Below are 23,765 nucleotides of genomic sequence, written 5' to 3'. Positions count from 1 at the left end.
CAATACCCAATGCAGCTGCCATTTGCATAGAGATGAAATTGTCAGTTGCACAGTCATCAAACATGAAGAGTGCGGGCTGATCCTTGATTTGCCTCCAAGCCTTGCAAACCATTCGCTCTTTTGCATCATGTCCTGTATTTCCTTGCACATCAGGAACTGCATGTACATTAGCTTTGGTGTGCTTGTCCTCGTGCTTTGATTTGCGATCTGGGCATTGCCGAAACATGTGGTCTTTGCTACCACAAGAAAAGCATTTTCCATCCTTGGCATATTGCTCTCTTTGTTCCGGGGTTAAGCCGAATTTGTTCTTTCTTGGGCCCTGTTCTTTAGATGTGTTATTTTCAGCTTTACCACCCTTGTAAGGCTCCCGGAAGTTCTTTTTAGGTGGCTGTCCACCCTTTTGCTGATTTGGGACAGCCTTGTCCTTCCCCTTGGAACCTCCTTGATCCTGCTTAATCTTGAGCACCAATTGCTCCGTAGCAAGAGCAGAAGCTGTGAGTTGTTGCAACGTATGTTTTGGGTGCAATTCAATACCCGATCTATATGCTGGTTGTAGTCCAGAACGAAACTTCCTTTTTCTTTCATCTTCAGTGATTTGCATAAAGGGAGTCACTTTCAGCAACACTTTCGAGAATTTGTTAACATATTGTTGCACACTTTCATTATCTCTTTGTTCCAGCCTGTCCCACTTTTGAGTGAGAGTTTGCTCTGCATTGGGTGGCAAGAACCGAGCATAAAATCTATCCTTGAATTCCTTCCAAGTAGAAATGGGATCCTTGGTGATCTTTTTAGTGATCCACCAATGAGCAGCAGTCCCTTTCAAAAACATGCTAGCATGGCGCACCTTTGACTTTTCTGTGAAATCCTCATCGCTAAAAGCAATGTCGAACTGTGCCACAAACGCTAACACCTTAGAAGCATCATGTTCACCATGAAAGACATCAAATTTAACAGATTTGTCACCTGCTTTGAATTCCTTGAGCTTCCTGGCATGAGGCTCATGGTCTTCTCTTTTTCTTTTCCCCTTTTCCAACGGGGTAGCCCTATCTGCATGGGCTCCATGGGCCGTCATAGAGGTTTCATGGGGCACGGTGGCATGTGCTCCACGAACTCGAAATTCAGATGCATGTGACTTACCTGCATATGGCATGGTCTCTCCATGAGACAACTCAGAAGGCAAAATTTTTCTGGAAGTAGACCTGTCACCATGAGATACATGTCTTGCATGCATGTGACTTTCATGCCCTCCATGAGCACTGGCATACATATATCTGTCGGGCTTAGTGCCTTGGGGAGAAGATGCATGTCGAGAGGTGACTGTCACCTCTTCCTTTTGCATAAAAGATTTCAGCCTTTGGGATGCGGGATCTCCATGCTTCAAACGAGGTGGATTTCTGAATTTCAGCTCTCCATCATCCCCCTCTTTGATATCACCTTTGCGGAGGAGGTAGGCAAGTGCCAACTCCCTTGGTTTCTTGCCCACTTCACGAGCCATTGATTCAAAAGTTACATCTACCATAGCATCAGCCTTCCTGGCTTCAATAGCACTTTGCAGATGGAAATCTTCATGCAGAAACTTTAACTCTTGCTCTTGAGCCTGTAAAAGTTTTCTCATATGTTCCATTTCAGCCCTCGTAGCATCAGGCTCTTGTTCAAGCATAACTGTCTTTCCTGGAGACAGTTGACCCTTTGATTCACTATCCATAACCCTTTCAAGAGGCTTGTGTCTACCTCGCAGGGCATGAGACCCACGAGAGGCACTAGATGGACCCCTCGAATTTGGTACTTCCAAAGGGTTGCCTTGGCTGTCCATTGTGTTTTAAGTTTGCTAAAAGCGGGATGTCCAGTACACAGGTTCGTTTCCCCACTAGGAAGAGGGAAACAACTGTGCTCTGATACCAATGAAACCGATCCCGTCAAGTGGGAAAGACTCCGTTGGACACCCACACGCTTAATAGCACAACTTTAAAACCACAAATTTGAAATGGACAACTTAATACAACTTGAAATTTAAATGAAATGAAATGGAAAGATGGACACCAGCACTGGGGCCGGAACGGGCCGACCCCCCCCTCAATATATGATATATTTATTGGGAGTATTTAATGAATACAATGCTCCATGGGTTCCAAGAACCAGATGATGTCCATGTACATATGAAAACAGTACCAAACAGATAGGCTCGAAGTCGAATTTCGATGTAGAGCTCGAAGCAGAACGACCACTAGTGTGGTCCAATCTCTACGGTCCTGTGCTTTCACTGGACTCCGCGGAGAGCGCCTCACTGGTGTTCCGAGACCATGCACAAACAGGCGCTCTCGTACTAACGCCTGGCTCTCCCGATCTTAGCACCTTTGGACCAAGGTTCGCCAATATAGCTTGGACAACCCGGCACCGAACGGGTGTTGGCCGAGCGGGATGAATCCCTTATCAGATTTAAACATAAAATACTTTATTGAAATCTGAAATTCACTTACTTGTAGATGGCTGAGGAAGTCCAATACCCATATGTACAGCTACATGAGAGAAAAACACCAGTTGTAGCCACTTGAAGACGGAAGACGGAAAGGAAGTGTAACCACCTATTGTGCAGGACACAACCTGCCTTCTTGTGGAGGAGCTTGTCTTGCTACAGCCGCCTAGTGATGCAGCTGTCTGGTGATGAACACAGACCGAAGGAGAGGCTTGTGTAGTTGCCAACTGAAGATAGCCTCCTGCTGTAAGCACAGCTGCCTGAGAGAGAAAAGAAACCGCCGAGTATAGAGGAGGTACCAGTCTGCTGTGCACAGCTACTTGGGTAGCTTGCTAGAGAAACAAGCGCAGATTGTTGGAGAGGACCCACGACTACCTGTAAGAGAAAACAGGCAGCGCCTACTGCCAATATGCTGCCGCCTGTAGGAGCATGTGAAAGGGCTTGGCTGCAGCCTGTAGTGTAGAGGATAGGGCAGCCTGTCAGTAGCCGCCTGTGAGAGCAGCCGCAGCAGTGCAGCCTTGTGGAGGTGACAGTCGCCTGCAGGAGAAGGTAGCGTGGAGTAAACAGCCGCCTGCAACAATACTCAGCCACCTGTAGAGAGGCAGGCGCAGCCAGCAACAGAGGGTACTGAAGCAATCGCCTTCATGAAAAACATGCGCCAGAGAGAGAGATGGTGAATAATCGCCAGATAGAAGCGGGTGGTGATGATCCACGCTTGAAGGAGGAGGTATTCTTTTGTAAAATTTAAGTGGAGTCTTCTCTAGTGAATTCCACGCATGCATGTGGGGGGGCTAGTGTGGGTAGGTGACCATGCCCACCCCCACACTCACTTAAAGTGGGGCTCCCCACCTTGGCCCCTAAGTGGGTGCCCACTTTTAAATAAATGTGAACACCTAACCTTATAAAATAAAAGGTTAGAATATAAAACATTAAAACAACATGTGCGACATACTTACCACCTGTTCACATGCACCAAAACTCGTCAGAATACAGAGCAGGCTTCACGACTCACTGGCAGGCGTCCCCGCTCAGTAAGTAACACGTCAAGCAGGCAAACACACAAATACATGTCATGCGAAAACAGTTTCAAACATGCAAAATATGTGTGCATGTGCAAATAGTAACATGGACATATCTCCCATTCATGGAACAAGTACAAAATATCTGTCGGCACAAAACTGGCACGACATAAAAACATAAAAACCTGGTCTTCCTATGGAGTGACAGTCCCATAGGTAAGACACAGTTCCAGGCACGAGTCTCCCTATGGTGTGACAGTCCCATAGGCAAAACACGGCACGAATACTGGCTCTTCCATGGCGTGACAATCCCATGGGTCGAACACAGTCCAGGTCATACACGGGTGGCACGAGTCTGGCTCCCGTCCGTACGACACCATCTTGCTAACACACAGGTGGCACCAGTCTGGCTCCTGTCCATGTCAGCAAAATACTGGCCTCTTCACACGAGACACTGGCCTGGCCTCAAGTGAACGAGACGCAAAAACTGGAGATGGACCAAATGGTCGGCCAATTGGTGACATTCACCTCAGGTTTTGCAGCTTTATCTCGATGCCTTTGAGTTAGAGCCGACTCTTGTTGTGGCTCATTCAGGTTCAGCAGAGCATGGGTCTGGAGCATTGCCTGATGCTCAAGAGGGGGGTAGCACCTCCACTCCCTTGATACAGACAGGCTCAGATGACATCTAGAGGTCGCTTGGTGCAGTTTTTATCTCACCCGAAGGTATTGATGGCTGACAGTACATCTGTTTATGGGACTTTATGATATATGTGTACTAGTGACATTGGATGTTGTGGTTGTGTATGGTTCACAGTGGTATACAACTTGGACTATTACTATGCCATTGGTTTGCAGTGAATGTTGATACATGTGCATGGCTTAGAGAGATTGGGATGCTGATCTTGCCATATTGTATATTTCACTTTGGATATTTTGCTGTTTCACCAGAATGCAATCGAGGACGCTTGCCATTTTTCAAGAGGGGGGTATGTCATGGCCCTGTGAAAATGGAATAGCACAAGTGTGGGCATGGTGGTTGCTGAGCAAAAATATTAAATGATTCACATTTGGGGTGCCCGGACAGAGAGAATGATGTGTGGACACTTCAGATGTGAAGGGGGACAAAAACATTAATGTTTTTAATGTTTTATTGATGGTTGCCCCTAGGCCTTAGTGGCCCCTAGGGAACTTTAATGATTATTAAAGTAGGGGCCCTAGGATAAGTTTGGAGAGGGGGCAACTCCACTTTTGGAGTTGCATGCCTCTCTCACCTCTCTCTCTCTCTCTCTAGCTTTTGGGGAGTCGTGTAAGCTCAAGCGTGGAGAGGAGGGGAAGTAAGTCGGCTGCTGCAGAGAGATCTGGTTGCTGTTGTGTGTGAAGAAAACAGGCCGTACAGAGCTGTACGACTGCAGGTACAAGTGTACGACTGCAGGTACAGGTGGCGCTGACAGGAAACTGTACTGCAGGTACTGGCAGAGGCTGTTGTGCAGGCGGTTGCAGTTGCAGGTACATGCAGCGCAGGTAGGTACGACTGCAGGTACAGTACTGTACGACTGTTGGTATAGTGTACGGACAGGTCAGGAGCAGGCGGCGCTGGACAGTACAGGTGCAGGCTGTGTTGACAGGTACAGTTAGCAAGCGGTTGCTGTTAGGTACTGACCAGTACAGTACAGGCACATGTGGAAACTGTACGGACAGGTACAGTAGTGTTCTACTGACCTGTACGGGCAGGTACAGCTGGTGGCAGATCTGTTCAAACCTGAACAGTAGAACACAGTGCATCTCCAGCTGTGCAGGCTAAGCTTTCCCAGAGTTATCTGGTACATTAGACAAGTGGTTGCAAGAAGGCAAGTACAGATTGGTACGATTGGCTTCGCAAGTGCAGAACCACGAGCTATCTTTCTTTCCATTGGCTTATGTCTGCTGCAGATTTGTGCTATCTGGCCCCTTGTGAGAGGAGGGGTATGGCAGATTGAAAAGGGTGGAAACAGAGATTGGACAGTGAATGTATGTTTGTGCTGAGTTGTTGAATCATGTGCATGAGATATGCCAGATGTATGCTCAAGGCTGTCTTGCTAAATGGTCTTGGCTGATCAGAGGGGAGCACAGAGTGTTGCTTTGAGACACAGATCTGTGTGTGTGAATCCTCTGTGCTAAGAGGTATTGTGGGCTGCCAGATTGGACATACAGGTGTATTTTCTTGGCTGGTTTTGTTGTACTCAGCCTTACATATTTTTGAAATTGAATAAAGAAATACCGCGAGGGGCGCCAAGCTTTGGGGCCAACAGGTGTCGTTCTATTTTCAGATTTGGGGCACTCTAGCTCCAATCACATTTGTTTTTATATCTGGACTACAAGTGGAAGGGTGACTGCTAGTCTACCGCACTTTGGTTTCTACGAGAGGCCGGTTTCAGAATGAATGCTGAAAATGATTGAATGCATGCGTTTTACCTTCACCGGAAGGGCTGTAGCAAAACGATGCGTATATGAATGCTGAAAACTGTGTAGATGCTGAAAACACAAGGTGTTGTATGGGCTGAATGCTGATTGATGCTGCGTTTTGTTGATGCTATGGTGAATGGTCCAAGCGTTAATGCTCCTTGTTCTGAAGGATGAAGTGCTTGAAGGCTTGTGGCTGAATGATATGAATGAAATGCTAGCTATGCTATTTATATGCACTCCGTAAGCAGGTCGACTGGCTGAAAGCTGGCCGACTGCTTCATGTCCTGCATTAAATAAATAATGGTGATAATAATGTGGAAAAGTGTCAGATAAATGATAAAAAATATTGAATAAAATTCTGAGTGTTCTACAATGGTCTAGGTGGGCTAAATGCATATGGGATGAATGCTATGCAAAATGCAAACATGTCCTGATGCAAACCCTAAGGCATCTATATGCATGAATGATTCTCTCCAAGTGGGTTAAGGGACTTTGATTGATTGACTGACTCTCTAAGGCTGAGGAATGATCTACGTAGCTCGTGCCTGACATATCCTGGGCTGAGGATTACAATGGGGTCATGGTGTACGACAAATATCAAATCCTAAATGGTTCTACTGCTGTACAGTGTTGCACTGATGCATCCTTTCACCATGCACTACAGTTCAGAGTGCATGTGACATTTCCTCCTGCTTAGCTTGGTGGCAGGTTCATGGCTTCCAAGTAGTTCGCCAACAACGGGGGGTACTCTTGAAAGAAATCTTCGTCTAGCCAAACAACTTCGTGGGTACCTTGATCTCGAAACTTTGTATAGAACTGACGGAGTCTTCGACTGGAACCACGCTTCCAACGATGAAGCAGGATCTGCTCAGGCTCAACGACTTTTGATTCGTCTACCACATTTGGCTGCTGTTCATCTGAAACATCAAACACTTTTTATCCAACATATGGTTTTAGCCAAGAAACATGGAAAACATTATGCATTGTCTATCTGGTAGACAACTTCAACTTCATGGAGACATCACTTATCTTTTTGACTATAGGAAAGGGTCCAAAACTACGGAAAGAAAGCTTGGGACAGCGTTTGTCCACTTGTTTCATGATGCGTAAATAAACCCAATCCCCTTCCTTGAAGTGGACATCTTGTCTAGACTTATTTGCTTGTTTGCTATAAGCTTCTTGGGCTTTGGTCAAGTGGTCTTTAAGTGACTGAATGATTTTGGAAAATTCTTCCGTCGTTTTGTTAGCCTCAAGAGAGGGAGACACCATTCTTGTTAAAAGAGAAGAGAAACGGCGACCAAAGGCTGCCTCATATGGAGTCCGTCTGACACTGGATGAATGAGTATCGTTCAAGATGGCTTGGACCAATGGAAGATAATGTTCCCATTAAGTCTGCTAGTCCTGACAATATGACTTGAGAACATCCAAGGCCAACTGGTTAAAGATTTCTATCTGGCCGTTTGTCTGTGGTGGATGGAATGCACTAGACAACTGTAACTTGGTTCCAAAGTTCTCGAATAATGTTCTCCAAAAATGCGAGGTGAACTTGGAATCCCTGTCGGATGTAATGGTTTTGGGCAAACCACAAATGGGATACCAATGCTTGAGATAAAGGCGGGCTACTTTCTCTGTTGTGGCCGTATGCTTGCATGGGATGAGCATGTAGAACTTACTGAAGCGATCCACAATGGTAAAACATTGAGTGTTATGAGATCCGATGGATGGTGGTAGAGGCCCTACAAAGTCCATAGAAATGTTGATGAAAGGTCTTGAAAGAATGGCTGTAAAACAGAAAATAGCAAATAGATCTTGCAAAGAAGCACATGTGCAAAAGAATTGAAGTAGAAAACTTGTTATCTGCTGAAGTAGAGTATGAGGGCTGCCTGCAGGTGCATACAACCAACAACAATGGCTGAATAATGAAGTGCTAATGATGCAAACCCAAGCCACCTATATATAGGTTGGACAAGAGCTGGTCGGCCAGTATAAAAATAGTGGGCTGGCCGACTATGCAAAAAATACTAAAATAATGTCTAAAAAATAGACAAAAATAGCACAAATATATCTAAAATAAGATGAATGCATGGCCTCATAAATCTGGCCAGATACAACATGAAATATGCATATATATGCCCAATCTGGAGATGATAATGCCAACACCTCCTCTTTAGTGCCAGATAGGCGGACCAATTCCAGCATGCTGAAGAAAGACCTCCAAAGAGTCTGAAGGAACAACCTCCTCATAAAAGGCACAAAGCTCGCAAAGATATGGTACATCTGAATACCGAGAAGGTATTCGGAAGAAGCCACGAGAAGATCGAGAAGATATCGAAGACGAAACAATAGGATCAATCTGAAGAGAGAAGCCCTCAGGAGATGGAACCATAGATGGTACCTCCTCTGCATCTGCAACAAGTATCGGGACCAAAGTAGACTTCTCCTTTGAAGAAGAAGGAAATGAAACAACCATTGGAACAAACTGATCATCATTGATAGTAGAAGTTGCCAGGTTCAAAGTAGGGACAAGCTCCAAGATAGTGGAAGATGCCTCCTCTGAAACATAAGAAGGAGAAGCAACTGCCAAAGTAGGAAGCTCGAGAATATGTGAGGATATCTCGGCAAAATCATCCACCTGCCCAGTAGAAGAACCACTATCCTCCTCTGAAAGAGACGAGAGAAAATATGCAATAATAGCATCAGCATGAAACAACACAAGGGAAGGGAGATACTCATCCAAAGGGATTAGAGGAACTGATAAGGTCTCTATCAGAAACTCCTGTAAATAATCCTCTGTTGCGGATAGAGCGCTGACTTTGGAATCGGAAGTCTCTTGTGTGACCACCAGGATGGACTCATCCTGCTCCTGTGAAGATGAAAGAACAAAGGGATCATAGACAGCAAGAAAAGCCATTTTAGCATGAGACTTCGTACCCTCCTCTGTCGTTGGCGAAGTATCTGAACCATCTGTCGTGGGTGAAGTGTCTAAGCCATCGGAGGAAGACTCCTGTTTTGCTTTAGCTTTGCGGGAAGCAGCCTGTCTGGCAAAACATTTGGTCTCAGAATGACCAAGTCGGCCACAAAACTCACAAGATTCCTTCATCCTCGAATCCTTGTTGCTGTCAGAATCGTCGTCATCAGAAGATGACTTTGTGGTGACTTTCTGCTTGTTGTTGGAGTTTCCTGTGATATGCAGCGGAAGTCTTTGTATTGGAAGATCCTGTCACACAAATGCTCACACCGTCTTTTGTATCCTGAGTTTCGTGAGTTTAGCAATCCATTTCAATACTTCAAACTTTAAAGAGATGAGAACTGTACACCAGATTGGGTCCCGAATCACCCACTGAACGGCCCCCTATCCCGATAACGAGATAGTATTTGCTTGATTTCTTTAGAGAGAATGACTGTGGACTGTAGATAAGCCAAACGCAAGATCTCGGAGGATCGGAGATTGGCTGAACTGTACACGGCTGTAGAAACACCTCGATGACCTGATCTCGAGCCTATGCACTCTTCCCAAGGGCATGAGGAAGGGCTGCACACCTGAGGCTGAGAAAAGAAGATGGTGGACTGTTCTACGCTATGTTAGAATGCTGTAAATGCTTATGAATGCTGTGTTACCTTCACCAGATGACTGTTGCATGTATGGATGATGCACAGAATGCTGGATACTGATGTAAACGGATGATTCAGGGCTGAGAATTGCTGTGGACTGAAACGCAGACCTGTAGGGATGATGCTGGACAGAAACGCAGGCTCTACTGCTGTTGCTGGACAGAAACGCAAGTGTGCTGCTGCTGGACAGAAACGCAGGTGACTGTATGGCTGCTGATCTGTAAACACAGAAGACTGTAGGTGGCTGGTGCACATGCAGAAAATGCTGTTGATCTTTATTTCATTTCAGTTTTTCAGTTGTTATTGAGTTGTCCATTCATATTGTGATATTTAAGTTGTGCTATTACGCGTGTGGGTGTCCAACGGAGTCTACCCCCACTTGACAGGATCGGTTTCATTGGTATCAGAGCAAGGTCATTTCCCTCTTCTTAGAGGGGAAACGAACCTGTGTTTTGGACACCCCGCTTCTAGCACACTTAACACAATGGACAACCAAGGCAACCCTTTGGAAGTGCCTAATTCGAGGGGCCAATCAAGTGCCTCGCGTGGTTCTGATGCTTTGCAGGGAAGACACAAGCCCCTTGAGAGGGTGAATGATAGTGATTTGAGGGAACAACCGTCTGGTGGAAAGACAGTTATGCAAGAAGAGGAGCCTAATGCATTGAGGGCTGAATTGGAGCATATGAGAAAGCTTTTATAGGCAAAAGAGCAAGAGTTGAAATTCTTGCATGCAGATCCCCATGTACAAAGTGCCATTGAAGCAAGGAAAGCCGATGCAATGGTGGACATGACTTTTGAGTCTATGGCACGAGAAGTGGGCAAGAAGCCAAGGGAGTTGGCATTTTCCTACCTCTTCCGCAAAGGTGATATCAAAGAGGGGGAAGATGGAGAGCTGGAATTCAGAAATCCGCCTCGCTTGAAGCATGGAGATCTCGCATCTCAAAGGTTGAGGTCATTTATGCAAAGGGAAGAGGTGACAGCCACCTCTCGTCATGCATCTTCTCCACAAGGCACAAAGGGTGACAAGTATATGTATGCTAGTGCTCGTGGAGGGCACGATGGTCACATGTATTCAAGGCATGTATCCCATGGAGGGGGTGACAGGTCTGCAAATAGAAGAGCTTTGCCTACTGAGTTGTCTCATGGAGAGACATTGCCTTATGCAGGAAGGTCACATGCATCTGATTTTCAGGTTTGTGTAGCACATGCCACCGTGCTTCATGAAACCTCCATGATGGCCCACGGAGCCCATGCAGATAGGGTTGCCCCGTTGGATAAGGGGAAAAGAAAAAGAGAAGACCATGAGCCTCATGCCAGAATGCTCAAGGAATTCAAAGCAAGTGACAAAGTCCGTTAAGTTTGATGTTTTTCAAGGAGAGCATGATGCTTCCAAGGTGTTAGCATTTGTGGCACAGTTTGATATTGCTTTTAGTGATGAGAACTTCACTGAGAAGTTTGAAGTACGCCATGCTAGCATGTTCTTGAAGGGGACATCCGCTCATTGGTGGATCACTGAAAAGACCACCAAAGACCACTTGGAAAGAGTTTAAGGACAGATTTTATGCCCAATTCTTGCCACCTAATGCGGAGCAAACTCTTACCCAAAAGTGGGATAGACTTGAGCAAAAAGATAGTGAAAGTGTGCAGCAGTATGTCAATAAGTTTTGGAAAGTGTTGCTTGAGGTAACTCCCTTTATGCAAATCACTGAGGATGAAAGAAAGAGGAAGTTTCGTTCCGGATTGCAACCAGCTTATCGTTCAGGCATTGAATTGCACCTGAAACACACTTTGCAACAGCTTATAGCCTCTGCTCTTGCTACGGAGCAATTGGTGCTCAAAATTAAGCAAGATCAAGAGGGTTCTAAGGGCAAAGATAAGGCTGTCCCAAACCTGCAATAAGGTGGAAAGCCACCTAAAAAGAGCTTCAGGGAAGTCCAGAAGGGAGGTAAAGCTGAAAATACCTCATCCATGGATAGTGTGCTCAAGAAGAACAGGTTTGGCTTGACTCCTGAGCAAAGGGAGCAATATGCGAAAGAGGGGAAATGTTTTACATGTGGAAGCAAAGAGCATATGTTTCGGCAATGCCCCAAACGTAAGCAAGATGCAAGAGGACAAGCAGTCTAAGCCTAATGTGCATGCAGTTCCCGATATGCAGGGTAGTGTTGATCATGCTGGCAAAGAGGGAGATTCCATCCCTATTGTATCACACATCCATATTAATAAAGCAATAAAGAAGAGTCTTTCTGCGTACTTGCTTTTTTTTTTTGTTCGTGAAAAGATAGAACATAATGATGTGAATGTGGATGTATTGACATAAGCTTGGAAAGAAGAATTTGGTAGCAGATGCATTGTCCAGGAGGCCATATGTGGCTGCAATTTCAGTAGCCTCACATGGGGAATTGACTACTATGCGTGATTTGTATCATTTGGATGCTGATTTTTGTCATATTTGGGCTGATTTGATGGCTGGTCACACTCATGCCTCTTATGTGATCAAAGAGGGCTCTCTCATGAATGAAAATTGCCTATGTGTGGTGAAGGACATGCGTCCCAAGGTTTTAAAGGAATGTCATGATGCACCCTATGCTGATCATCGTGGTATCATGCCTACAACTCGCATGATTGAGAGATACTTCTTTTGGCCAAGCATACAAAAGGACATTGAGGCTTATGTGCGTGCATGTGTCACCTGCTAAAAGGTGAAATTTGATAGGCAGAAGCCTCCAGGTTTGCTACAACCATTGCCTATTCCCTCGCAGCCACGGAAAAGCATTGCTATCGGCCTATCACCCGCAAACGGATGGTCAAAGTGAGGCTGCAAATTCAGCCGTGTTGGATTTGTTGAAGTGTTATGTCAGCCAGAGCAGATTGTCTTTCACAAGGAAAGAAGGCTACTTGCAGGATAGCTTTCCAGGAGATACCTTGTGAAGTTCAAGAATTATTTGCCCATTGATGCAAAGTGGGTAAATGAGGATTATTTTGTTGACTACCCACAGTTGTTGCAGGCATATCTTGAGGCTTTTCAGTTGAGGACAACTCTTTAGAAGCCCAGGGAGATGTCACCAATTGGCTGACCATTTGGTCCATCTCCAGATTTGTGTCTTGTTCACTTGAGGCCAGGCCGGTGTCTCATGTGAAGGAGCCAGTATTTTGCATAACATGGATGGGAGCCAGACTGGTGCCACCCGTGTGTTAGCAGGATGGTGTCGTATGGACGGGAGCCAGACTGGTGCCACCCGTGTATGACCTGGACTGTGTTCTATCCATGGAAGAGCCAGTATTTGTGTCGTGTCTTGCCTATGGGATTGTCACTCCATAGGGAGGCTCGTGCCTGGATCTGTGTCTTACCTATGGGACTGTCACTCCATAGGAAGACCGGGATTTATACTTTCTGTCGTGCCATCACTATGCCCGACAGGAATGTCTAGTACTTGTTCCATGAACGGGAGATATGTCCATGATACTGTTTGCACATGCATTCATGTTTGCATGCCTGGAACTGTTTTCGCGTGACTTGTATTCTTGTGTTTGCTTGCTTGACGTGCCACTTACTGAGCGGGGACGCCTGCCAGTGAGTCGTGAAGTTTGCTGTCTTCTGACGAGTTTTGTTGCGTGTGAATAGGTGGTAAGTGTATTGCATTTGTTTATTTTATAGCATTATTTCTAACCTTTGTTCTTTATAAGGTTGCAGGTTCACACTCATTAATGAGTGGGCAGCCTCCTCAATATTTTATGGTGCCCTTCTGCAGGGTGGGCACCCATTATGGGCACCCACACATGGGCCATGGTGGGGAGAGAAGCCCTCCCTTAATCGTGTGTGTGGGGGTGGGTGCATGGCCACCTACCCACCCCCCCTTGGGAACCTTGGAACTGGCCGCCTCCATGCAAAAGGGTGGGCCGGCCAGCTGTTTTGAGGGGTGCCCCCACCATCGCTTGGCGCCTCTCTCTTGCTTGCACAGAAGCAGGCTACACATAGGCTACGCCTTCTTTCCCACAAGCGGGCAGCTGCAAGCGACCTTCTCTCTTGCACACAAGTGGGCAGCTGTAGGCGACCTCCTCCTCTTGCCCACAAGCGGGCTGCACCCAGGCGCGTCCTCCTTTGCTGCACACAGGCATCTTCCTCTCCCACAAGCGGGCAGCTATAGGCGTCCCTCTCTACCACACAAGCGACTGCAGCTATAGGCGTCCCTCTCTACCACACAAGCGACTGCAGCTGGTTCTCTCTCTCTCTCTCTCTCTTGCGGGCGGCCAGCAACAGCAGCAATTGGGCCATCTCCTCTCATGCGTGGGTGCCCAGCTCTATTAGAGGCCATATTCATTGTTTTACAAGGTACATTGATTGAGATTCAAACGAAGGTCTTTGGTGTGAATCTTTCGAGGGATATTCACTGCTGCTAACACCCGTTCGGTGCCTTGTTTGGTAATTGTATTCATTTCAGTTGTACATGGACATCATCTGGTTCATTGAACCCATGGAACATTGTACCCCTTAAATACTCCCAATAATATATTATATATATTGAGGGGGGGTTCGGCCCGTTCCGGCCCCAATGCTCGTGTCCATTGATCTTTATTTCATTTCAGTTTTTCAGTTGTTATTGAGTTGTCCATTCATATTGTGATATTTAAGTTGTGCTATTACGCGTGTGGGTGTCCGACGGAGTCTACCCCCACTTGACGGGATCGGTTTCATTCCTTTAGCTACAAATGATGGTTCAACATACAGTGGAGGAACACGGGGAACAAAAAGCAAACGGTAGGCTTAGGAGGAACGATAGAGAGACCATGAAGCAAGATGTCAGTTGTGAAATGTAGTTTGAGTTTCCCTTGGTTATTCCCAAGAGTGGAAATATCTCAGGAGGGAAGTATGTTATGTACCTAACGCTAATGCTTGTAATCCGGCAGCTTTAGGCGAGCCCTAGGACTAGGGAAAGCAAGCTGATACGGGTGGCTAAGGTGGATTGCTGGTAAAACCATAGTTAATGGTTATTTATGACTAGTTGGTTATTTATAGTAGCAGTTATCACTATATAAGTGACTTGTGGGTTTATTATTATTGTTGTTGATACTTGTTGACAATGCGTCTCAACGTAGACCAAAGACTCCCACCATGGACTTGTCAGATGGAAGTGAGCCTTAGCCTTCAGCTCGGGGGTGGTTTGCAGTTGCAAACTTGCAGTTGGGAGGTGAGCTAGCCTGCACCCTTGCTTTTTGGTACTAATCTTGTTGCTTCTGTTTAGGGAGATCTTGGAGGGATCTTACACTACACATAATACCACTACACATTAGCGTCTTAAAATACTCCAATTTTTTATCCACTGTTTATTTATGACTATTTGGTTATTTATAGTAGCAGTTATCACTATATAAGTGACTTGTGGGTTTATTATTATTGTTGTTGACACTTGTTGACAATGCGTCTCAACGTAGACCAAAGACTCCCACCATGGACTTGTCAGATGGAAGTGAGCCTTACCCTTCCGCTCGGGGGTGGTTTGCAGTTGCAAACCTGCAGTTGGGAGGTGAGCTAGCCTGCACCCTTGCTTTTTGGTACTAATCTTGTTGCTTGTGTTTAGGGAGATCTTGGAGGGATCTTACACTACACATAATACCACTACACATTAGCGTCTTAAAATACTCCCTTGTATAGAAACAATTTTTAATCCACTGTTTCTCCACTTTTGATTTTGAGTGTCAATACACACTATTTTTCCAATAATTTAAGCAATTATATAGTGGCTTTTTTGGGGTAATCAGTACAACTTGGCATAGCATAGTGTAATCGTTTTAATTTGTTGCTTCTGAGTTTCGAAATTAATATCTCGGGTGCATGTTGTGGCAATTTGTGAAAGGTGGTTGGCATGCAGGCTGGGGTTTCAGTGAATGTGCAGGAGGACATTGGAACATTGCACTTGAATATTCTCCAATGTGGAACCTACATTGACAATCTTGAAGTGCAGTTGAATGGAGAAAGCTCTTGGCTTTATCAATGGTATGGTTTGTTATGTACCATTTATTTTGGCTGCAAAAGGAAATTGTCAATGAACAACTTTTTGTTTGTAGTTGGTACAAGTTATGTATGATGATATATGTTATTAATTTGCATCATTGTTTTGATGCTTCATAATTTTGGTAGTTCTTTTTTAAAATTTCAAAAGATTATGTACATAGGCACTCTTTGTGGTTTGAAGTATATTCTGAAAGCATTAAAGGAACCTAAAAGTGAAGATGTTTGCATTGCCAAACCCAAAGGGACTCAGTAGAGATGCACACAAAGGCCAAGGGAATTTAAAAATCATTTTTGTTCGTGTTTTGGGCCATTGTCACATTTCCGTACCTGCACCGTACTGTGTGCTCCCGGGTCTCATACTAGCACCCGTCTGCTGTCCAGTATTAGGGGCTGCTAAGCCTTATTACTTAAGGTGCCCCATTGGGGGCGGATCATACATACCTATCCCTCACTTTCAGGAGCTTATTGGAGACCCACCCAGTGCACCCACCCATCATACAGCCACCACGCACTATTTTTCACTTCACTCAGGACCTAGCCGAGGTGTACGACTATCATGGACGGGGCCGAGCAGTTGGAGTTCATAGGCCTCCGCCTTCGGCATCGGCAAAGGGTGGCCTTCGCGCATATGTGAGGCGGGGATCCTCGAGCTCCAATCCCCGCCTTCATGATGATACTCCATTGCCCCCTCATGATGATACCCCACTGCCTAGAGAGCCCTTGTTTGATGATGATGGCAATCTACTTAGCGAGAATGATCCCCAGAGTGTCTCGTCCACCTTCGAAGAGTCCTCTTCAGAGAACTCTCTTGATGGACACTCTAGTAGTGATCATGTTGATGATCATGCAGATGTTGGTGATGATGTAGACTTTTGATATGTTACAGCTCTCTAGGCATTGGATTTCTATCTCCTTCTAGCCCATCGATGATGTATTGTAGTATGTAGTATCATGTATGTACGCATGTTGGCGGTCGCCCATGCCATGAGTTTTTGGCCTATCCTTTTGTAGCAATTTTGTACTCTAATGGCATGATGACATTATGTTCATGGTTCTACTATTTTGTAACTTCTTGTCTACAATTTTTAAGTTTAGGAAGTATTTTTAAAAAAAAAACGTACTAATATCGTACCTACCTCAAAAAATTTTAAGATACCAATTAGTACCGTATTTTATCGTACCGTACCGTATCGTACTTTTCGTACTAACTAACCATGGCCGACTCCAACATGGACGGGCGACAGATCATACAAGATTACAGAGAGAGCATCTCATCTATGCTATTGATACATTGGCACCATTTCTTGCTCATCTCTTCAATAGAGCTCTGTCAGAGGGGTTTTCGGCTGAGTGGACGATGCACACTATTGTGCCGATCCATAAAGCGGGAGATGTACTAGACCCTGGGAACTACAGGACCATCATGATTGGCCATATATTGGCCAAACTATACGGGGCAGTTTTGGAGGCAGAGCTGAGCACTCATGCAGAGGTTGAGGGATTGAGAGCAGCAGGCCAGGCAGACTTCCGTCGAGCCTTCTCGACCATCGACCACATTTTTACATTGAGGTGCCTGATTGATCAGGCCAAGGCACGGAGGCAACGGCTCTATTGTTGCTTTGTGGATTTCCGCAAGGCATTTGATACTGTGCCCAGAGAGCGCCTCTTTCGGCGACTACAGACACTAGGCATACCTTCAGACATGATGTGGGGCATATACAGGCTATATGAGCAGGTCTTTGGGAGAGTCCGATACCCAGGAGGCTTGTCCGACACAGTTGCTAGCACCATTGGTGTGAAGCAGGGGTGCCCGCTCTCCCCCACGCTCTTTGGGCTCTATATTGATGAGGTGGTCGATTACATCACACAGGGACGAGGCTCTGGGGTTGAGCTATCAGGTATTACTGTCCATGTTATGCTTTATGGATGACATCGTCTTGGTATCCCACACGCAGGTTGGGCTTCAAAGACACCTTGTGGCTCTTGATGAATTCTGCGCACAGCAGGGGCTCACAGTGAAACTTGGGAAAACCAAGGTTATGATCTTCCACACTTCACCCGCAATCAGGAGCCACACTACTCTCACATTAGCAAGAGGGCGGGTCGAGGTGGTGATCTCTTATGTTTACCTTGGCATCACATTTACTAGCTCAGCTGGACGCTTCTCCATGGCTCAGGCAGTCCGAGACAGAGTGACCCGGGGGTATGCAGCTCTTGCTGGCCTTGAGCGTCAGTGTCATTAGGCACATTTTCAGGAACCCCGCACGAAGGGGTGGCTCTTTGATACATTAGTGACACCAGCCTTGATGTATGCACCAGCGGTTTGGGCACCAGGGCTTGCAGCCTCCACATGGGTACAGCTGGAGAGACCACAGGTCTTGATGCTCTCGAGGATGATACGCAGCAAACCATCCGTCCCGCACGTATACAGGATGAGGGAGACGCCCACGGAGAGATTATCCCGCTGAGCTTTTGAGGCATCTAGACAGCTGGCCGAGGCTGGACACACTGGATCTTGGTATGCACAGATGCTACAGTGGTTCTCACATCATGGGATAGACATTGAGCGGTTGCCACCTTTTCAGTATGATCAGTCTGCTCCACGGGGTTACCTCTCTCTCAATGAGAGGAACAGAGTGATGAGACAGGACATATGGCAGCACTACATACAGGAGACATGGACAGCACCAGAGAGCCCACTACCACCGAAGATGCTGTATTACAGAGACCACTTTATGAGCATCTCAGGGGATGGGTTTATACATCGACCGCGGTACATGGATGTATACATGCCACACAGCTCTCGCGTTGCTATTGGACAGCTACGAGTCTCATCACATCAACTAGAGATAGAGGCTGGGAGAGCGGCACGGGTTCTTAGAGCTGAGCGGATATGCAGATTGTGCCGCGAGGAGGTGGAGACTGAGGATCACTTTGTATGTAGATGTAGAGCCCACTAGGGGGTCAGAGATAGATATGCAGGATTGTTTGAGGAGCACTCTTCACTACATCAGTTGATGGAGGCCTCGGAAAAGCGACAGCTTGGTAGACTACTACTAGAGCTCTCGAGAGAGACTCCTCCAGACACCCCTAGTGCAGACTACTACTAGAGCTCTCGAGAGAGACTCCTCCAGACACCCGCTCCCACTAGGGGTGGGAGACAGTCCCAGCTCACAGATTTCTTCTAGAGAGCTATGCCAGTGCCAGCTGATGTACCACGTGGGGTGACCGCACAGAGAGCAGAGGAATTGAGAGCCAGGAGGAGACCTAGACAGACTGGACATAGAGCACCCCGACTCCGTCACCGAGAGATAGCAGCTATCCGAATGAGACACCAGATGGAGACACAGGAGAGGCTAGCTCGCTTTCATTCAGACTCAGGGTACATGTTCACGCCATTCACAGCCTCAGCATCGGCGATGTATGATATCTTATATCCCTCTTATGGCACTGGATGGAGTTAGACATAGATCTGCATAGCATGCTTGTACTACCCCTTCAGCATATAGAGATGCATCTTGCCTTAGCACTCCATCCACATCCCCACTCCCCCTTATATTGTTTGTATATGGGCTCCACCAATCCATTATGAATCACAGTTGTATCCGGACACATGCACACTTTTTCTTTTCTTTCTTTTCTTCCGATGACCGGAAGAACACAGTTGTATTATTTTTTGTCTCATAGGCCGACTTTGGCCTCTCGTAGACGTTAATATATCTTTCTTTCTTTCTTCTCTCTCTCTCTCTCTCTCTCTCTCTCTCTCTCTCTCTCTCTCTCTCTCTCTCTCTCTCTCTCTCTCTCTCTATTTCGTGAGGGATTCGGTCCACTCTCCAAGATCATTGACTTTCAGGACCAGCGTTGCCTGGGCCTCTTCCTGCTTGAGCTCCGCAGACACAGGGACACCTTCTTGAGACACAAGCCCCAGCCCCCCTCCCTTGGTAGCTAACCATCGCCAGTTTCTTTCGGACCCAGGAGGTGGAGGACACCGACATAGTGGATCTTGTGGACCCTCCACGAGCTGCTCTGGACCTACCTCGCCCGAGAGGAGTTACCTCGGACCGAGCCTCTGCACTCCAGCGTGCCTGACGCCCTCGACCCCCCTGTCGGCCACGATCACCTCATTAGCTCCAGATCCAGGACATGCTCCACCGCCATCGAGCTACCTTTCCACGTGACATAGCTGAGGGAGACCTCTCGGCGATACTCGTCAACCCCATGCTTGATATTTTGGAGAGTGGTATACCATCTACTCGATGCTGAGGTTGCTCCCATGTTTTTATGTTCTTAGTATTCCATGACTAGTTTCCATGGACAGTTTTGTATCACCCCAGTCACCAGTGAGATAGCTACATTTATGTTTTCATTCTGTTTTATTTTCCATTCCATGATGAGATATGCCATGGACATTATTGTACCACTTTGGTCTCATAGGCCCATTGGGTCTTTAGTAGACGCTTAATATATCTTGCTTGCTTTCTTTCTTTCTCCTCTCTCTCTCTCTCTCTCTCTCTCATATGTTACCTTGGGATCACTATTGCTGGACCTCAGTTCTTGATGCGGAAGGCGGCTGATGCTAGATTGATGAGGGGATATGCAACCCTTGGCATGCATGAATGATTCTCTCCAAGTGGGTTAAGGGACTTGATTGACGGACTGACCCTCTAAGGCTTAGGAATGACCTACGAAATGTGCCTGACTTATCCTGGACTGAGGATGTACAATGGGATCACGACGTACGGCAAATATCATCCTACGGGGTTCTAATACTGTACAACTGTTCCACTGCTGATGATGAGCCATCTTGTCACCATGCACGGAGTGCAGAGTGCATGTGACATTCCCTCTTGCTTAGCTTGGCGGCAGGTTCATGGCTTCCAAGTAGTCCGCCAACAACTGGGGGTACTCCTGGAAGAACACTTCGTCTAGCCATATGGCTTCGTGGGCGTCTCGATCTCGGAATTTCATATAGAACTGACGTATTCGTCGACCAGAACCATGCTTCCATCGATGAAGAAGGATCTGCTCGGGCTCAATAACTTCTGCTTCGTCTAGCACGTCTGGCTGTTGTTCATTTGAAACATCAAACACTTTTGGACACTTTTGGACCAACATATGGTTTTAGCCAAGAAACATGGAAAACATCATGCATTGTCCAAGTGGTAGGCAACTTTAACTTCATGGAGACATCACTTAACTTCTTAACTATTGGAAAAGGGCCAAAACTACGGAATGAAAGCTTGGGACAACGTTTGCCCACTTGTTTCAATCTCTGTTTCATGATATGCAAATAGACCCAATCCCCTTCCTTGAAGTGGACATCTCGTCTAGACTTATTTGCCTGTCTGCTATATGCTTCTTGAGCTTTGGTCAAGTGGTCCTTGACTGACTCAATGATCTCGAAAAATGCTTCCGTGGTTTTATTAGCCTCTAAAGATGGAGACACCATTCTCGTCAAAAGAGAAGAAAAACGACGACCAAAGGCGGCTTCATATGGAGTCCGTCCGACACTGGATGAATGAGTGTCGTTCAAGATAGCTTGGACCAATGGAAGATAATGTTCCCATTTGGACTGTTGGTCATGACAGTATGACTTGAGAACATCAAAGGCCAACTGGTTATAAATTTCTGTTTGGCCATCTATCTGGGAATGGAATGCACTAGACAACTGCAACTTAGTTCCGAAGTTTTCAAATAATGCCCTCTAGAAATGTGAGGTAAACTTGGAATCTCTATCTGATGTTATGGTGCTAGGCAAACCACAAACTGGATACCAATGCTTGAGAAACAGACGGGCTACGTCCTCGGCTGTGGCCATATGCTTGCATGGGATGAGCATGCAGAATTTACTAAAGCGATTCACAATGGTAAAACACTGAGTGTTACGGGCATAGTCATAGGGGACGGAAGGGACGTCTGCTTGGAACGCGGGGACGCTGAATCGGGACGGAACAGCGACGGGGATGGAGGGGGACGGACGGACGTCCTCCACGACGCGTCACTCACAAGGGACGGGGACGGGGACGCCGGTGGGGGACGGCTCTGTGGGGGGACGGCAGAGAGCCGTTGCGCTTGTCGTTTCTAGCCATTTATGGCTGTTGGCTTGGCCTTGGGCCTTGGGCCTTGAGCCTTGAGCCTTTGAGGCTTGGCCCTCTCTCTCTCTCTTGCCCTTGAGGCTTTCCTCTCTCTCTCTCTCTCTCTCTCTCTTGCCTATCTATATAAGAACAAGCCTCTACAAGGCTACAAGCACACACAACACTCAAGGCTCAAGCTTTCAAGCTTCTTCTAGCTTCCAACTTCCAAGTTCCAAGCCTCTAGGCTCTCACACAAGGCCCGCGGGCCGCCGCCCTACTATCTAGATTCTAGACTCTCTCTCTCTCTCACCCCAGATCTTTGAGACAGCAGACCAGCGCATACTAGGGAGATACATTCTAGACATACAGCGCCACAGAGAGACATTATTACAGGCTCAGACAGCTCCAGAGGGGGGGCGACAGACACAGATTACTACATTTTTCCAGAGATCCATACCCCTCCCAGTCCCTACATGGCAGGGGATTACTCTCCAGAGAGCAGAGACACTTAGAGCCCGCAGGAGACAGAGGACACCTGGCTTTCGGACACCACGCCTATACCAGAGAGAGATGACAGAGATCAGAGCTCAGTTTCACAGAGAGGGTGCGGAGCGACTGGCTCGCTTCAGAGCACACCCAGGCATGTTCTTCAGGGAGCTGTGGACACCCCCTTCACTGATGTATACCATTTTATACCCCCAGTATGGTACAGGATGGAGCTAGCTAGGTTGCATATCATGATTGTATACTCCATGCATATAGCTTTGCATTCTCCTAGTAATAGAGCTCCATCCCCTGCACACCCAGATTCAGCTTTTTTATTCAGTACTTTTTCATTTTGTTGGGATGACAGAGGATACCCCATACAGGTACTCCGATTTGTCTCATAGGCCGAGTTCGGTCTTTTGGAAGACGTTAATAAAATCTTTCTTTCTTTCTTTCTTTCTCTCTCTCTCTCTCTCTCTCTCTCTCTCTCTCTCACCTCTCCCTTAACTTTCAAGCCTCTTGAGTCTTCCAACTTCCAAGCCTCTAGGCTCTAGCCTTTAGGCCTCTCCCTCTCTCTCTCTCTCATAGGTCATTATGGCCTTTTGAAGACGTTAATATAACATTTCATTTCATTTCATTTCTCTCTCTCTCTCTCTCTCTCTCTCTCTCTCTCTCTCTCTCTCTCTCATTCCTCAAGGCTCAAGAGTCAAGCCATCTTCAACCATGGCATCCTCCTCACGTGCCGGGGATTCTCGTAGAAGGACAACGGGATGGACATTGTGGGAGGAGGTTAACTACATCTCATCCGCTGATGGAGGCGGTTCTCGGCCATGGGTATGATGCAAGCTTTGCCCATACCGGCGAACGGGTGGCGCCGACAAAGTGCAAGCCCACCTCTTGCATGAGAGTGGGCATGAGGTGAGGTTTTGCACGAATGTCACGCCCGAGAAGAGACGGGAACTTCTTGACAAGCTTAGCGTCCACGAAGCGGTCGAAGCGACAAGGACACCATGAGTGGCCGTGGATCCTGTGATGATGGGGAGAGGAACTCAAGCCTCTACAATGGAGTCATGTGGTGGATCGGGATCATGCACACCATCACCTTCACCATCAGGTCGGAATGTTACTCCATCCACGACGCCTCCATCTCCACGGCCTCTCAACCATTACGTGGCCCACGGCGACAATCTACACTTGGGGAGAATTGGAACCCCAAGTTGAAGGAGGAGGTGGATATGGCGGTGGCCCGCTTCTTCTTCCACGACCACATTGCCTTTCAAGCGGCTAGGTAAGTGCAATCGATCATTGCCAATTCATCATTCATGTTTTCATCATCCTAGTCCCCTTCTCATTAGTAAATTACTTTCTTGAATAGGTCGGAATACTTCAAGGTCATGGTTAAGAAGATTGGAGAGTATGGCTCAACCTATACGCCCCCCTCATCTGAGAGCTTGCGCACTACATTGCTCGAGAAGGAGAAGCGCATTCTAGAGCAAGCGGCCGACAACACAAAGCGGCAATGGGAGAGGAACGGAGTCTCCCTCATTGTGGATGGATGGAGTGACACCCGCAAGAGGAGTATTCACGGCATGGTTGCATATTCCCGCGGAGAGATGTACTTCATCTCATCTCATGATGCATCCGGCACT

At 46.8% G+C, this 23,765-nt stretch overlaps 1 protein-coding gene across 2 annotated transcripts in view; it reads left to right on the top strand.

Annotated features, from left to right (window-relative positions):
* LOC147608685 (lipid-binding serum glycoprotein family protein) overlaps positions 1-23,765 on the top strand; it is an 82,000-nt gene that overhangs the window by 23,791 nt on the left and 34,444 nt on the right. The window contains exon 2 of one of the 2 annotated variants that reach the window (XM_086788171.1): positions 15,414-15,538. In XM_086788171.1, coding sequence (XP_086644297.1) covers positions 15,414-15,538 — 125 coding nt within the window. Of the gene's footprint in view, positions 1-15,398; positions 15,539-23,765 lie in introns of both variants that reach the window. The other variant, XM_086788170.1, reaches the window with a different exon arrangement.

Source organism: Cibotium barometz, chromosome 52 (assembly GCF_041138505.1).
Source record: "Cibotium barometz isolate CiBa-2024 chromosome 52, ASM4113850v1, whole genome shotgun sequence".
NCBI lineage: Eukaryota > Viridiplantae > Streptophyta > Polypodiopsida > Cyatheales > Cibotiaceae > Cibotium > Cibotium barometz.
Note: the sequence above shows the minus strand (reverse complement) of the source record. Positions and strands in the feature narration are given on the sequence as shown.